Below are 17,327 nucleotides of genomic sequence, written 5' to 3' on the forward strand. Positions count from 1 at the left end.
CTCTATTTCTGGATGGATGGACACTTCAGAGGAATTTCTGTATTGTTTCGAGAAAAGTCAATTTTTGACCAAATTTCACTAAAAAAGTAAGGCTAACCCCTTGCATTTTTTTCAATTTTGGCCAAAAAAAAAATTGCTTGAAACTTGCAGGAAAGATGCCTAATGATCGAAAGCACCATTTGCCTTGGTGCAATTTCCCATTCCTTGGTGCTCTTTGGTAAAAAATAAATGAGGAGGTGCGGAAATAGAGGGCGCTGTTGGAGCTACCGCGGAACATTTTGGAAAAAAAAAAGATCGACGCGCATGATTAAAATAGACGCGCGCGCTGACCAGAGACCGACTTATTTTTTTTTTGGCCTAACAGATAGGTGTCCTTTATAGTACACCATACGTACGCAAATGCGGAATAGGTCTTGCAATCTTGTGCTGCATATCATATGTATGTATGCGTTACATCATTGTACATTTATAGCGTTTATTTTTGTATGCGGTGTCTGGGGTAAAAACAGCATCAATTCGTCACGCCGTGAGTTATGAAAACGCGATTTTTTTGGAAGTTATTACAATATGGCCCGCCAATGTGCAGTAACACTGTGTGAAAACTTCCAGAGGCAGAAGGTGTTCTACGAATAGTAAGATCTCCAGTAGGCTAGTTCAGTAGAGCTTGAGTAACTTGTGGCCCCAAATTGTCACCTTTTTATTTTCGCAGTGGCTATTGTTACGGCAGCCGTAAACGCATTTCCCATTTTCTATCGTTACTGTAGTACTAGTAGTACTGCAACTTTTATAAAAACATGCGAAGAAAATATAAATTAGAAGGAAAAAAGTGAATTTGAACGTTATGAAATTCGGACTTTATTTAGGCCCCATTTCCCTTTTAAAAAAAATCCTCTAAAGCCTCAGGTAAGAAAAGGAAAAAATTCGAGTGCAAAACTGAGATGTGAACCCGCAACCTCGCTGTGCAAAATCCTACCCACTATCGACTGAGCTGTCGCACTGGGAAAACAAATAATAATATACCTGCGTGTGTATCAAAAAAGTATCGTTGAGGGCGCTAAACAATGAATGCCGTAACGATAGCCACTTCGTTTTATTTTTACAAAAGTTTAGTGAATTTCCTTTTGGATATAGGCCTAGGCCTAGTATTATTATATTAACTTCCGGTAAAAATGCCATGCCTAGTAGTAGTATGGCTAGTTGAAGGGAACTTGGCGATCGTGTAGTGTAGGGCCCCTGTTTTGTTTTGATTAAATTAGAGTAAAAAATGTTTTTTATTGCTCAAAAATCACCTTTACAATCAAAAGCAGACTTCTCTCAATTCAAATGACACCCGTTTTGCAATTCTTGGGGTAGAAATCATGATTTTCCTGCGCGGTTTGTGCCTTGCAATTCAGCCGTGCGTGCTCACGGTACGTCGCGTGGTGATCGCCATCTTTATTGTTAGGTAAGATGACTAAATTTCTCAAAAAAATTTGAAGAAAGATTAGGGACCTACTTAATCTACCCAGAGGGCAAAAGATGAGAAATCATAGAATACAACCACAGACAGGGGTATATATGTATATGTTAAAAAAAAATGCCAACTCAGTAAGTTGGAAAACCAGACGTGTGGCCTAACGTACAGCGCAGCAGTACGGAGGCCACACAAGTGAAAAATCTGTGCATGATGTATGTGGGTACCACACCAATTTCAGGTGCCACGAATGGGCTCAATTTTCGTCTGGTGCATTGTTGTGGAAAGCAGTCGCTGTTCCTGTCTTGCTGTCCACGACTGCTTTTCACAACAATGCACTCTTGTTCATACATGTACTTTGGTGGAGTCACCTCATCATAAGATCAAGGACCTCTCTGAATCAATGAATACAAAATATGCAATATATGCACTATTGAGTAATGACAATTGTTCAGAGAACAATTTCCATTTGCATAAAGAATCAGCATTTGAATTTCAGGGTGGCCCTTGGATTAGAAAAAAAGTCATTCCTAAGAATTTAGCGTCTACCGTAGATAACCAACACCTCTTGCTCACTTTCAATTTGTGCTTGTAACTTTATTTTTGAATGGCTGTTTAGACAAAAACAGAAATGGCAGAGTTTGGCAGCATGAACATGACTACAAATACGCCGTCTGCAACTGGAAGTGGTGGACATGACTTGGATGTTACTTACAAGATCGCTGGAATCGTTGGAGGAATAGTTGGAGGAATTGGTGGCTTTCTGGTGGCTCTGTTGACACTTTGTTTTGGAATATGTAAGTGATGTTCCGACTGGTATAATCACTGGATTGGACGTTATTACCTTTCCCTATTGCTCACTTGCTTTATACACATACTAACCTCCAAGATTAATTCATGGCACGTCTCTAATTGAAGAGGGTTAGACTCTTTTAGAGAAGCAATTGAAATCTTACAAAATCCTTTTCCCTTGAACATGTTGTGTCAATATTGACACAAGATATTTCAAACAATAATATCGACACGTGAAATTACAGCAAGTGAGCTCATGATTTTTATGTAGATGTACATGTACATGTCTACGTCTCTCGTAGACGCACCATAAAAAACTAAGTCATTAAAACTAAGACCTATGGTTCCCGCTCCTTCCAATCATCTGCAGTTCAGTTATGGAACATCTTACCAGATGTTGTCAAGCAGGCCCAAAACATCAGAACAATTCAAAACCTGGGTCAAACATATCTGTTCAATTTGCATAATTGTTGATTTCATGAGAGTACATAGGGACCTGCACCTCACAGTGATATGCGCTATATGAGAATGGTTTTTATTATTATTATTATTACAATTTCTAATGGTCCCTAATATGGACACGTGAAATGAGCTCTTGATTTCAAGAGATTTTGTTCTCTTGTTTACTGTTCTTTTATGTTTATGTTAATGATTTTATAATAAAACCGAGCTTTTGATGTTCCTTAATTAATAATTAATTATAGCATTTAAAACAGTTATACCTGGTAAAACGGTCACTTTGATTTTTAGAGAGGTTAGAAGTTCACAGACAGTGTTGGTCTTGGAGCAAGACGTTCTTAATTCACGATACTGAAACGGTACAGATTTGGTACCACACAGCAGCACAAACCTGACTTGGGCAGCGAACCGCTCGCAAAGATGCAAGGACGTCATTTGCGCGGATTATGTGGCACCCACTTTCGTAAATTGCTGCACAGTCCAATAACCCGTGGGCATAGTAACATCGCACAACTACAACAGTGGTTGTGCCCTGAACGAAAATTGTTTCCTTTTTGTATGAGATTCTTCAAAGTAACTACAATTTATTTTCTTTGTTTTGTTTTTGCAGTTAAATACATTGAGAAACGCCATAGTCAACATGAAGGTAAGGTGGTATTTGTTTTTCGAAATGATGAGACATAATGATGGAAATTTATGGAAAATATATTAAAAATGGAACAGTAACAATCATTGTCTGGGACCGAAACATATTAAGTAAACACAACAATTATGATCATGAAATTATATTCATAGACATTTAAAGCCCGAGTTTCACTTAATCCAAGCAGATAATTTATTATTGGATTAAACGTTTATAATGGAATCTCAAATTAACATGCTGTATAATGAAATGATGATTCATGTGTTGGTAGACGGTTAACCCAATTATTTTGTTCTGGTTCATTAATCTGCATCCAGAAAGTGGTCAACACTCACAACACGAGGAAAACATAGAAATGATCCAGTCGATAACTGACACAGGTAAGCTTTTCTGAGTGTTTCACAGTGATGATTACTTTGATAATGGGAAACATTCAAATTGGAGGAACACAGTTCTGGTAACGGTTTCTGCAAAGTGTCGTCGCTAATCCTTTTTGGTGGTGGTCTACGTTTCTGCTAAGTTTGAAGTGGAACAGACTTGTGAAAGTGCTCAAGTGTATTTGGGGAGTTTGAAAAAAAGATCTCAACGAAAACAAGAGATTGGCCAAAATGGACAATACAACTTGCTTTTCCATCAAGCATGTGAAGTTGTTAAATGATTCATCAATTTATGAAGCCTATCAATTTGTTTATTTTAAGATGATTAAATAGGCAGCAAAGAAAGACTGGAGACTATTTAAATTAACATGTTATCACAGTCACTGTACACTGGGGCAGGTCATCTGTAACCATTGTGCTAGCTACATGTACGGTTTCAACAATAACAGGCACAATGCATTCACCATGATTGACTTTTATAATCTGAAAATAACACTTTTTCACAGAAACTTTCTTGACCATTTGCAGGTGTATTTAATATACTCGTTCTAGTTTACCTATGAGTTCTGAAGCACTGCTTTAGATATTAATGTTGTAAACATCAGCATATCGGTACAATGTACGTGCACGGAGGCCTTAAAGTGTTGTGTGTGACAGCAGGTATCTGTATGCCTGAGAACACATGAAACACTTTTATCAACATGAATAACTTACTGTTTATAATGTTCACGATTGCCTCTATTATAAACCGAAATTTGAAAAGGAGATAGTGGAAGAAAATAATGGCTTTATTCAATGGCAAATGCGCAAAAACTCATTTCATAAGCAACTCACTTTGAATTTTTGATAAACAAATTGTCTGCTCATGCTTGGTGGTGTTCTTCAACTTGTTGTTCTTCAGCTCTGGGGTTTTTTTTTTGGGGGGGGGGTAGAAAGGTAAAGGAACAGATCCAAATGCAACCTTAAATGTTCTCAGGAATTTACAGGCGCTGAGGACTAAAGTGGGTCCACAGCCTGAAGATGAAACTTCTTGTGATAATATACGAGACTTGAAAGTGAGCTTGAAACACCACACAGTACAGTATTATCAAAGGTTTTGCTTAAATCAAACAACAAAAAGCTGCTTTCTGTTGTTTGATTTACCGCCAGCAACAGTTAATCCTTTCATCATCCAGTTTATGTTGTGATCAAAATTTCCGTGTGAAATTCATGACAGTTGTGTTCTATTGATGAAGATTGTATAAAAAGAGACTGGCCATTTGCATGTATCGTCAACCCTGTGCAACTGCGTTTATCAATATTGTGATCACAGGGACGCACAATTTGAAGAAACTCTGGATACAATCCTCGGCAACATTTCTAAGTGTACATTTTACTGCACGTAATTGGAAAATTTAACCAATTGACATGATTGAATACATTATGGATGAAGGTAAACAAAAATGCTACTTGCCTAAAAAAAAATAATAGGTCGAAAAATTGACATGCACATTGTTCGGATTTGTTGAATTTCAGCTTGAAAGAATTGTTATGAATCATGTTCATGTATACTTAATGAATAGTTTACTCATACTAATTTTATGATTTCTTTTAGAAATCACCGGACTCCAGGGGTCGGGTACCTTTGAGGATTTGCAACAGGAAATTATTGACAGTTACAAGGAAACTGCAACGACTATTCCTGCACACCCTACACTGCAGTCACGTAATGTGGGTATTGATCAGTTCTTCATTCCCCTGCATCTCAAAAAGAACATTCCAGGCAAAACAACATCAGAGAGATCGGTGACATTACCAGAAGGAAAAATATTCTTGGATGAAGAACAAAATGTAATTCTCCAATCCTTGGATGATTTGTTCGATCAGGAAATAGTTAAGGAAATCAAGATTCTTCTTTTTGGCGGGGCCGGGACGGGTAAATCAACCCTGTTAGTGAAAGTTACAAACTCCTGCATCACACTCGGTTCAAAACCCCTTCATGGTAGATTTGAGCTTGTGCTTTGGATAAAGCTGAGGCACATGCAGCAATCTAGTTGTGTCTTGGATGCCATATTTGACCAAATTCTAGCACGTAACACCAAACTGACGAAACACAAAGTGAAAGGGTTCATTGATGATCACGAATCACGCATTGCTTTTCTGTTGGACGGAGTGGATGAAATCCCATCTCATGTTTTGCAATCTGAGGAGGGCGTATACAGGGTTCAGGATATCTTACACAACAGAGTCCTTACACAAAGTTTTGTGCTGGTCACAACCCGACCACACAAGATGAGTTATGTACTTGGGGGTACAGCGAATTTCGCTCAGGTGGAGACACTGGGCTTCACACCACAAGATAGAGATCAGTACATCAGATTAAACCTTCCTGATGATGCTGACATGGGAGAGGCATTGATTTCATATCTGAAAGACAATGCAAATCTTCAGCAAATGGCTGTAGTTCCAATCATTTCCCAGATGCTGTGCCTTGTTTGGAAGAATCAAAAGTCACTGCCTGAGAGAATTACCGAGCTGTACACAGAATTTGCGGTGGCTCTTTTCAAGCGCCGCAATAAAGATATGAGTGATGAACAGGTAATGTCTAACATGATGTCCATCATTGATGGCTTGGGGCCTGTTGCATTGCAAGGGTTACTAGACTCTAGAGGGGAAAGGCTCATGTTCAAAGAAAGTGAATTTCAGTCTTGCTTAGATAAGGGTCTTGCAGTGGGTTTTGTTCAAAGTGAAAAGTTCCAGTGTGGACCGGGTGAAAGAGTGTTGGTCACTTTCCCCCACAAGTCCATCCAAGAGTACTTTGCAGCATGTCACCTGGTGAAATTACCAGACGATGATGAAAACAATTTTCATTGTCAGTTGGAGCAGATTGGAGAATGCAATATTCTTGCGATGGAATACCTGCTGAGATTTTGTTGTGGTAGATCAATGCAGGCTGCTGGTCTCATTCTGGATCACATTCAAGAGATGCAAGGTGATGAGATGGAACTGCAGAGATTGGCTCTTTTGTTGCTATTTGAGTCTGGTTCAGAAGAGTTTTCTACCAAACTAGTCAGACCAACTCGCGTAGACTGCCATAGGAACGAAGACCTAAAATCACTGAGCTACTACTTACAGCATGTCACTCCGCCACTTGAAGGTACAATTTTTTACATGGATGTAAGAAAGCAGGAGCTTAACCTTCTGAGGGAAATTTATCTGAGTGACAGCATGGAGTCAAATGAGCTGATATTGGTTCACTACTTCTTGTCTGAGCAGGAGGAGGAGGAGCTTAGTCTCCTTGAGGAAACGCTTGGTGTTGTGGATGAACAGGACCGTGCTCAATTAGGCATTGTGGTTTGCATTGAGGCAAAGTCATGGTTTGACATTGGGCGTGTATCCCACAGCTTTTTCTGCATGCAGGATCAAATAGGCATCCTCGGATTGGGTATGATTCAACGATCACCGGATGAGGTTGTCAATCAAGTAAAGGCACTGGAAGGATGCAGGTTGAGTTATCTCTCACTGTGTGACACCAACCTGCATGGACGGGTTAGAGATGTCAGCCACATCTCGTCATCCCTTAGAGCTTTACTCCTCAGCGAATGCAGGTTGGTCGATGATGACATGAAGGACCTGGGGAGCATCCTTCCTACTGGGCATGCTTTAGAATATCTTAACCTTGATGACAATGCATTCAGTTTGGATGCAGTGACGGCTCTCACCCGTCATCTCCAAGGTCTCCCTAAGTTACGTCACCTCAAACTTCGTAACATCGGCCTCGATGCTGAGCTCGTCAGACATGTTGTAAGTGAAAACCTCCCTCACCTGGAGGAAACAGAAGAGGGGGAATTCAAAGCCTAAATAATAATTCACCAAGTCATAACTCTCACTGCCTTCCCTATGAATGCGCCATGCTCATGAGGCACATTACATTGAAATGAGTACATGTGTAGCTCGTATCATTGGTCATTTTCCATCAAGTCAATATTCTGTGACAAACAAAAGAATAAGTAAAAGAATACAATAAACAACGGCAGTCAATAACAACAACAACTTTACTTTCAGAGGACAATAAGGGGCTTGATAACAAATGAAAATGTCAACAAAAAGGTTTCAATACAAATAGATTTATTTGGGATCTTCTTATTAATAAACAAATAAATTCAGCATAGTAGTGGTGCGCCATAGCCACAATATGCTTAAGTATTGTGCAAATTGTGATAAATGCATGAAACTTCGCATGTTGGTTCTTCATGCCATGGCATTTCATATTTGACCTCTGGTGACCTTTAGAGGTCAATGAACTTTGCATGCACTATTTATAACTTTTGTTCTTTTCACTTTCCAAAGTTCACTTTCCAATGACCCAAGTCTATGTCATAGGTCTTCATACAATGAAAATAACTATCAGAAGTGACAAAAATTCATATCTGACCTCTGGTGACCTTTGAGAGATCAATGACCTTTAATAGTAAACCTGTTTAGAGCTATTTGCAAAATTTATTCTTTAAACCGCATCTTTTTTTCACGATTTATGTCTAAATAAAAGGTATTCATGGTGTAAAGGGAATTTTTCATATAAAGGTCATTTCATATTCAACCTCTGGTCACCTTACAAGAGGTCATGACCTTTGTAAAACAATAGCCTACATATGGATATTAATAAGATTTTCATAATTGTTAATGCCACTTTTTCATGACCTAAGTCTAAAGCTCGAATTTCGGTACCATGAAAAGAATTTTCAGATGTGGGGACATCATATTTGACGTATAGGTACCCTTGGAGAGGTCAATGAACTTTGTATATCTTAGTTGCCGTTATTTATCATATTTATTCGCCAAAATGCCGGTTTTCACTTTTGGTGACCCAAGTACCACTAGTGCAAAGAACGGTATTGCACCTATAAGTATAAACTCATGTTATAAATTCAGATCCCACAAACAATTTTGAGGTGACCTCTGACCTCGTTTCTCCTTGTTTTATTGGCAGACGCAATATGATGGAGATTGGAGTAGATATCTGTGGGTCTGTTTTAATGGAAAATGTACATATGTCAAGCAATATTTACTCTTCGGTACTTTTTACACCCTGCTGTATCCACTTGGACTTGGATAGCCACGTTTTTAACTTTTTTTACCAAGACCAATGGTCACTGTAAGAGAGTGATGCTTGTCCGATGTGTCACTTATATTCTTTTACGTATGCGTCTGCCCTTATAAATAGGAAAATTGAGATCTGAGGTCATGCAAAAAAAATCTTTGGGGTCTGACTTCATAACATGTTGTACAATAATTATTAAAATACACTCCTTTTGCTCTAATTAGGCTGCAGTCATGAACAATGGGATTTGGAAGATTAAACACAACCTCGTAAAGGTCATCAGAGGTCAAATATGAAATGTCTACATATCTGAAAATTCATATTATGGCAAGAATACCCAAAATTTAGATATGGGTAATGTAAAAGTAGTGTTTTGAATAGTTAATCCTCTTAATATCTATAAATAGGATGCGCAAAGTTCATTGACCCCTTGAAGGCCATCAAAGGTCAGATATGAGATTCCTTACCTGTGAAATTCTTTTCATAGCATGAGCCACTTAACATTATGATTTGGGGCTTGAAAAGAAATTGGTGTTTAAAGGGTATATCTTGTAAATAACTATAAATAGAGTTAGTGCAGTTAATACAAAGGTCATTGACCTCTGGAAAGTCATCAAAGGTCAATTGTGAATTTTTTCGCATTTGGTCGCTATTTACATTGTATGAAGACTATACAAAGACTATGGTCATAGGAAAGTGATATAGTCAAGAACAATATGTATATACATGTATAGAGTATTCAAAGGTCATTGACCCCTCCAAGGTCACCAGGGGTCACATATGAAATGCCTCCATATCTGAAAAAATGTGTCATGGCATGAAGAACCAACATGCAAAGTTGAAGGCTTTTATCACAAAATGCACAATTCTGTCCCTATGCCGCACCACTATAGCTCTTCATTCTACGCCCCCCCAACCCCCCCCCCCCAAAAAAAATCAATGAATCAATTAATCAATCAATCAATCAATGTGAAAAGTCAATCAAATAGTCCAGTACAAAATGATTCCTTGAAGTCTTCAAACATAATAGCACTGTACTATTAAAGCATAGTCGTACATTCTGGGTGTCAGTTGAAAGTGTTAAATTGACCTTGTATATCAGTTACATTTTGATTCCAGTGTTGAGTTCATTAAAACTATCGCTTCATATTTCCATTGATTGATTCAAAGCAGTTGTTTCTAATTCATTCTCACTCCCCTTCCATGTCGTCTCATCCACACATCATCAATATCTTGGGTGACCTCAGAGTACAATTGCTTACCATTAGTTCTTTCAGTGCACAAATATACAAGATTATAACACTAGGATCTAATCGTCAATTAAACAGGGGAAGCCACCTCTCCTTTTTATTTCTTTTGAGAAAATATCTTGAATCGCATCATCTTACATGAGATCCCACCCTGTTATCTGATAAGAAATATGGCATTCAAACAATTGAAACAAACTAATGTGACCACACGCAAATGGCTGCACGACACCCTTCCATAGACCAGTGATGTGCAAAACTTAGTATACAGAATAATACCTCGGACACTTTTGAATTGTGAATCACTACATGGGAATTTAAACCCTGAATAAGATTCGCAGTTTTGCCAGAATAGTATTTGCCTCAGCTTTGTACAAATTAGAAAAATCCTGACAAGTTCACGTGCCTCCAAATAGATGTTTTCGTTTGTGCGATTGCTCTTCATTCTTAATCAAATCCTTTCTGTAAATTAAAGCAAAATATGCATAAAATGGGAAAAATTATGATTCCAGGTTGCTTACTTTTGTATAGATCTTTAACCTTGACTGTTTATGCAATATATATATATTTTTTAAAGTGGTCCAGTTGTGTGAGGACTGTATAACATGGATTTCGTTTACTATTCAACTACAGGCCTACCGGCATGTCCATATTAAGAGTTACTATAAACCAGTGTTCATACTGTCAAACAATGATGTATAGTATATATATACATAGAATGTTGCATTGCCAAATGACACATTTTTGTCAGAGGACAGTCATGTTTGGTCATTCAGGACCAATCGTTGCGATTGTTGTATACTCAAAAATGTTTCTGTGTTTCTGATTATGTTGAAATAGGTACAAGTGGACAATTTGCTTGTTTTTATCATTGCAAGCCTCTTCAATGTATTGATTGACACTAGATTTGTTTGTTCCAAGTTTGATAAATGTTCTCGTACCAAAACTGATGCTTTTGTTTCTAACAGTTTTGATATTTTGCAGTTGCCCAGGTAATATGATCGTTTATAACATGCCCAAATGCAACCATTCAATGGTAGTTCTGCAGGAGAGAAAAAGTATACTTTGAATCAGTGTTTTGATTTATTCACATGCAAAATGTAAACTTAATGTTAATAATGTTTTTAAACTGTTGTTGCTGGCATGACTCATGAAAGAAGATTTCGATGAAAATGAGATATACACACTGTAACTGCAAAGCCAAACTGATTGCAATTTTAAATGATGGGGATTTTTTACTCATTAATTTACACATTTAAATGGAGATGGGATGGGATCATTTGCATTTATCCCAAAAGTAACCAACCGAATTGTAATCAAAACGCTCACTTGGATTATAGATCGTACTGGTACTAAACACCCTGTGAAATTATTCCGTCTGGCTTGCTATCATTAACAAGAAATAAGAAATGTAGGTGATTTCCAATGATAAGTCAATTGACTGATTTTTTGAAATAAGAGGTCTATGGACAAAATCGCGTTTATTGATTAAAAGTGTGTGCATGGATATTTCACTCTTTTCCTGAAAAGTAATATCCAAAGCTTCAACATGTTAGGTTTTGAGTATTCTTCTGTGGAACAGTGATAATATTACAAGTAATGAAAACAAACAAAATAAAATACAAATGTTCATATATGCCTTTAAGCCATGGTTTGCAAATTACATAATTGTGATTTATCTTGTGATTATTAATGTGCAAGTCTGTAAGATAAGATCATCACTCGGACATAAACTCCAAGTCAAGATAATCTGCTGACTTTTGGATAGTTTTGTTTCTGTGTCACGTTTGCTGAAATTGAGCAAAATAAAACCTTCATCCTTTATACATGTATAGAACATTGTCATAGTTCCTGACGCTTCTGCAACCAGTGACTGTGCTCCCGTTACACAAAAACACTGGTTATTGAAATGTCCTCAGTTACTGTGCTTCTGTTTTTCCCAAACGTTATTTCGTTATTATCAAAAAGACATTGAAAGTTGACCTGGATCTTTTTACGAAAATGTATTGTCATAAAAATGAAGCACAAAGGAGAACTGACTCGGTGCATTTTAATAACTTTAAAGTTGAACAAAGAAATTGACTGGAGCTGGTTTGACCCTGTGACCTCCGGATTCCTGTTCCGGCTATAGTCAATTTCTTTGTTTCACTTTAAAATAATGATAAACAACTGAAAATATAAACTAAATGACATTTCCACTATTTGGCGGAAGTAAGTTGATTTGTCTTTGATATGGTTAACTGTGAGTAGAGATTTTTTTGGAAATTTGTATGTTATTTGTATTATTTGTTATTGTTGCAGAAACATTTCTGATCTCTTTTCTTCTTTTTTTCCCCAGAAATTTGGGGAAAAGTTTAAGACGTCAGGGATTATTATTTGACATTGTGTACTTTGTAAGATTATTATGTATTTTGTAAACTCATAATTATTATATATTATGGTGTAATAAATCATTGCCTGCAATGACTTGAGTCAATCAAGGAGAAATCTTTGAGGTTATATGATTGTTGTGTTATGCCTCCATTCCTCCGTCAGTGATGGACCAATCTCCCGCCTCTGAATTCTACAGCTGGGTCACCACCTGGGTTTTGTAATCAGGCATGCAGGCTTCATAATGAGGATATCCAAAGAAATTCCTTAGAAAATACATTGTATATCAACCCAATCACAAATTTACTTCATGCAATTAAAAAATAAGATAACACAGCTCAATCGCTGATGGATCCAGAAGCATTTATTGTTAGGGGAAAGGGGTTCATAACCGACAGGCCAGTTGTTGTCAATTCCTTATGTGGAGGGGCGGGGCTAGATCGTATTTTATGGGAGGGGCGCAGTGTTTCATTTCTTTCTTTGTATACTTCGATTAGGCTGATCCATATTAAATAAACAACAGTCTGATTTTTGAATCTGCTTTGTATCTCTCATTGCAAATAAGTTATGATTTTTTTTTCACATGTGTACCGGTATATGGCCCTTATTGCATGCCGTGGTCATAGAATAGGGCTAGTGCAAACTGTATGGCAATACAGTATTTCTATAGCGAGTTACAGCAAGTGACATTTCTGCCGGGTATTTTGCTGTGACAGGCAGACCTAAGTACACACCCAGTTGTTTACTTCTATTCACCAAAATTGAACTCGACATACTGACTGTATTCTCAACTGCCTAACTTTGCCTTCTACATGTACAATGGCGATGCTGAAATGCAGGTACCCGGATGTACACATGTCAGCTGAGTCACGTGTGTCAATGAGAGAGCCCTTTTAGAATCCGGTTTGGAAGCTTGAGAGTGCACATGTACTTCTTCAAGCTTTGTTGATGCTGATTGTGTTTATTAACGCTAAATGGCAAGACCGGGGGTACAACCGATTTCTTTGTTTGCTAATTGTTTCACCAATGTCAGATAACTATGGCGACAGGCGTCCAACATGACCTGATGAAGCAGGCACAGTGCTTTTGGTCAATGCTGGATGAGCTTGCAGAGACCGATGAAGACGCATACAGGAAGTTCATGGCCACAAACCTCCAAAGAGGACAGCAAGAATTGACACCGGCCAAGCCATGGATGTGTGTCAAGACCCGTATCAAGGTAGGTTCACTTAGGCCCCAAATATGTGTGTGTTTACGCTAACATCCTAACAATTATCCAGGTTGGTAGGTAGGAAAATTTCTTTGTTTTTAACTTTCCTTACAATGATGTACCGGATCACTTGAGCAACTGCCCTCGTGAAGTAAAGACCCGCTGCTATACTACCCTTGTGCGCCCTATTGCTGAGTATGCCAGTTGCGTATGGGACCCCTCCACAAAAGGAACATCACCAAAATTGAATCTGTCCAGCGTAGTGCTGCCCGGTACATCATGAATAACTACTCAAGAGACAGCAGTGTCAACACCATGCTGAGTAAACTGGGTTGGGAGTCTCTACAACACCGAAGAGCCATCTCCAAAGTTACAATGATGTACCGCATCACCAACAAACTCATCGACATCCCAGACAACCACCTTATCCCGGTCAACTCATCTACCAGAGGCAACAGCCAGAAATACCTCATCCCACCCACCCGTACAACCTAACTGAAGGGCTCCTTCTTCCCAGACACCATCCACCTGTGGAACTCACTGCCCCAGCAAGTTGTTGAGTCACCAACCCTGGATGTCTTCAAGACCAGAGTGAACGGTGTCACCCTCAGATAACCGATCTGTCCCAAAATAGCTGTTTTTTTCCACTTGCACATATTTGTCTTTTTATGCCTCGAGTTATGTCTGCACCTGCTTGTTTGCACTTCAACCAATGTGCGAGTATACTCCAGCGGAGGTTTCTGCACAGTATAGGAAGATGATGATGATGATGATGATGATGATGATGATGATGATGATGATGAACCTCCAAAGAGGACAGCAAGAATTGACACCGGCCAAGCCATGGATGTGTGTCAAGACCCGTATCAAGGTAGGTTCACTTAGGCCCCAAATATGTGTGTGTTTACGCAAACATCCTAACAATTATCCAGGTTGGTAGGTAGGAAAATTACTTTTTTTTTTAACTTTCTTTAGGTGTATTTGTCAGTCTGTCGTACTTTTACTTGACAATTACATTTTTATCGGTAACCCACATTACAAGAAAAGAACATGGCAAATTTGAAAACCCTGCATTGTTTAGGGTGGATTCTCTCACAGAAGATCCCTTACTATGAAATGACTTAACTACAAAAAGAGGTCAACAAATTAACATTCTGTTATTTTGCTAATAAGTTTTTAAGCTCTGGCAGGAGCTTCTACATGTCACTTGGTGGTTGGTCAGTCTGTCTGTCTGTCTTTCGGTCGGTTGGTCTGTCCCCGAAAATTGAGCAAAATTATTTGACCAAAACAAATTGACTAATTGACCAAATGCCATGCCGTGGTCATAAAATGCACTCTTGCCAAAAGTTTTCGGAACACCAGTTTTGTTTCAATTGATGCGCATGCATGTTAATTTTGCATTAGGCCTATATCTGTCCCCGAAAATTGATCAAAACAAGCCCCCTAAGTTTCCCATAAAAAAAATAACTACCAAACTGAAATTACAAAAGGCAAATAGAATACTTAACGAAAATTGTTTGTAACAATTTGGAAAGATGTGTATAAAAAAAGGTTTGTAAATGGAGGCAAAGTATGTGCAGTAATGTTATAGTCACGTGGTATTTTGTGTAGCGGTTGGACAGTGTCCAGAAGGAGGAAATGTCAAAATTGACCAAATGTGTGGTCACATTTGTTGCCAGAGTTTGCACTCGCACTTGTTATTGGTAACGCAGCAGGGGTGGATCCAGGAATTATTGCATAATGCTGAACTGTTCGGTTTACGTGTTCCGATTCTCCAGGACTGTATGATAATCTTGATTGTTTCCTCTGAAAGTCCTTTCTCAATGAGAGAATTCCTGACAAGTGTGCCGCACACAGCACTAGGTTGGTTGCTAGTGGATGTTGACGCTGTGGGTCGTGAGGTAGAGACGCAGAAGTGTCTTGGTCTTGGTAGTCCAACTGGCTCTGTTGTCAATAGACGTAGTAGCCGTGGAAACCAATGCTGTGTTTTCCAAAAGGAGAGGATGAGCACTCCTGTCCATTTCTATCTTCTGTAAGACTCTGTCCATTAGAGAAAAGGGCGGAAAACAATAAATTAGTTCATTTTCCCATGGCACTGAAAAGGCATCGCAAGTTCCTGCCTGTGGATCTGGCAGCTAACAAATGAAAGATTTGATTTGGCAGTTTGTTCTAGAAGCAAACAGATAGGTCTATGTTCTGCACACCACAGCCATAAATTATTCTCTCAGTCAATTCTCATATTCTCTTCTAAAGTAGTTCTCTTGTTTGGGTAAATCAGTTTCCAACTGAGGACATAGTGTCCTCTTACACATGTAACAGTCAACTCTGTTGCTCATTGTCCTCAGTGTACATGTACACCATTACAATCAAATACCCGTCGCTCAGTCTTGACAAGTTTAAAACTGAGTTGAAACTTTTTGTAAGTCAAAATTGATGACTTCAAATAGATTGAAAATTCTTGATCAGTATTTTTTTTATATAAAAAGGGGAAAGAAAACTGCAGTTAGTGTGTGAACTTTGAAGACATTGGGGGAAAATGTTTTTTTTTTACAATATTAAAGGGCATTTATTTGAGGGTTAAAAAAAAGTGGAATTAAATGGATGCTGAGGTGTATGCGATTGAAATTTAACCACTTGTATCATGTACGTTGTACATGTAGATAGAATGCACGAACCTATCTAAGGTCCAAAACTCAAGTGTTGAGTAAACATGCACAAAGATGAACAGATGCAGACCGTACATGTATGTGTAACTTATGCAGCAAAACTCAAGTGTCAAGTAAATATGTATGCAGATGAACAGATGCAGACTCTCTGTGTATGTAACGTATACATGTATGTATGCAGCAAAACAAAAATCCCAAGTTCTAAATATAAACCATGTCACGCGACTGGATGATGATGCTGTGTTTGTCCAGCGCCATCTTTACCAGATCCACCTCATTAAACGCTGTTCATGCTCTTTACGTCAAAGTGGAAACATTTTGTCAAGTGATTTTTTTTGGAATATAAAAGAGGTAGGAAAATATTGTCAGTTTCTTTGAATAAGCTAGGTTAAAGGCTAGCTTACAAATGTAGGAATCACACTTTGCTTTTTGTGAAGTGTACAATGTATGTGCACTTATTAATGTTCCAACAAAACCTGTGCTAAAATACAACTAAAATACAGTTTGTTCATTTCAATATTGTCTTATAGCTTGTAATATTTTACTGAGCACTGCAATATGAACACGGGTCGAAACTTGCCTTGCGTTGCATCTGTTAAAGCGGCTACATACGTGTACCAAGCAGCAGTGTTGGAGTACGTGTACTCATACTCGTACTCGAGTACAACTCGACTCGAGTACAACTTGAGTACAACTCGAGTACACTCAAGTACTCGACCATCAATACTCGAAAATTATTTGGACTCGGCCTGTACTCGATTCTTTATACTAAAATTTTGGCACAGACTCGTTGGTTTGGACTCGGTACTCGACCCTGTACTCAGGAGTACAAATTTTCTTTTTTCTTTTTTACATTTCTTTTTTTATCGATTCTATTACAACCCGGAACTCAAGTTTTTTAATTAGTAACGCAGGTTACAAGAAAAGGACGTTTCAAATTTAAATACCCTGCATTGGAAAGTTTCCTCCAACTCTGCACTGATGAACAAATCTTTTTAGTTGCCTTACATTAGGGTGTTTAGTCGAAGGT

At 38.3% G+C, this 17,327-nt stretch overlaps 1 protein-coding gene across 1 annotated transcript; it reads left to right on the top strand.

Moving 5' to 3' along the window:
- Positions 1 to 455: 455 nt before the first annotated feature.
- LOC119733346 (NACHT, LRR and PYD domains-containing protein 3-like) lies at positions 456 to 7,964 on the top strand. The gene is made up of 5 exons (XM_038206932.1): positions 456 to 632; positions 2,073 to 2,250; positions 3,315 to 3,350; positions 3,665 to 3,727; positions 5,319 to 7,964. Exons 2-5 carry the CDS (start codon positions 2,085 to 2,087, stop codon positions 7,562 to 7,564), a joined length of 2,511 nt encoding a protein of 836 aa, XP_038062860.1. The 5' UTR covers positions 456 to 632; positions 2,073 to 2,084; the 3' UTR covers positions 7,565 to 7,964.
- The last annotated feature ends 9,363 nt before the right edge of the window (positions 7,965 to 17,327 follow it).

This window comes from Patiria miniata, unplaced genomic scaffold (assembly GCF_015706575.1).
Source record: "Patiria miniata isolate m_02_andy unplaced genomic scaffold, ASM1570657v1 HiC_scaffold_25, whole genome shotgun sequence".
In the NCBI taxonomy this organism is placed as follows: Eukaryota; Metazoa; Echinodermata; class Asteroidea; order Valvatida; family Asterinidae; genus Patiria; species Patiria miniata.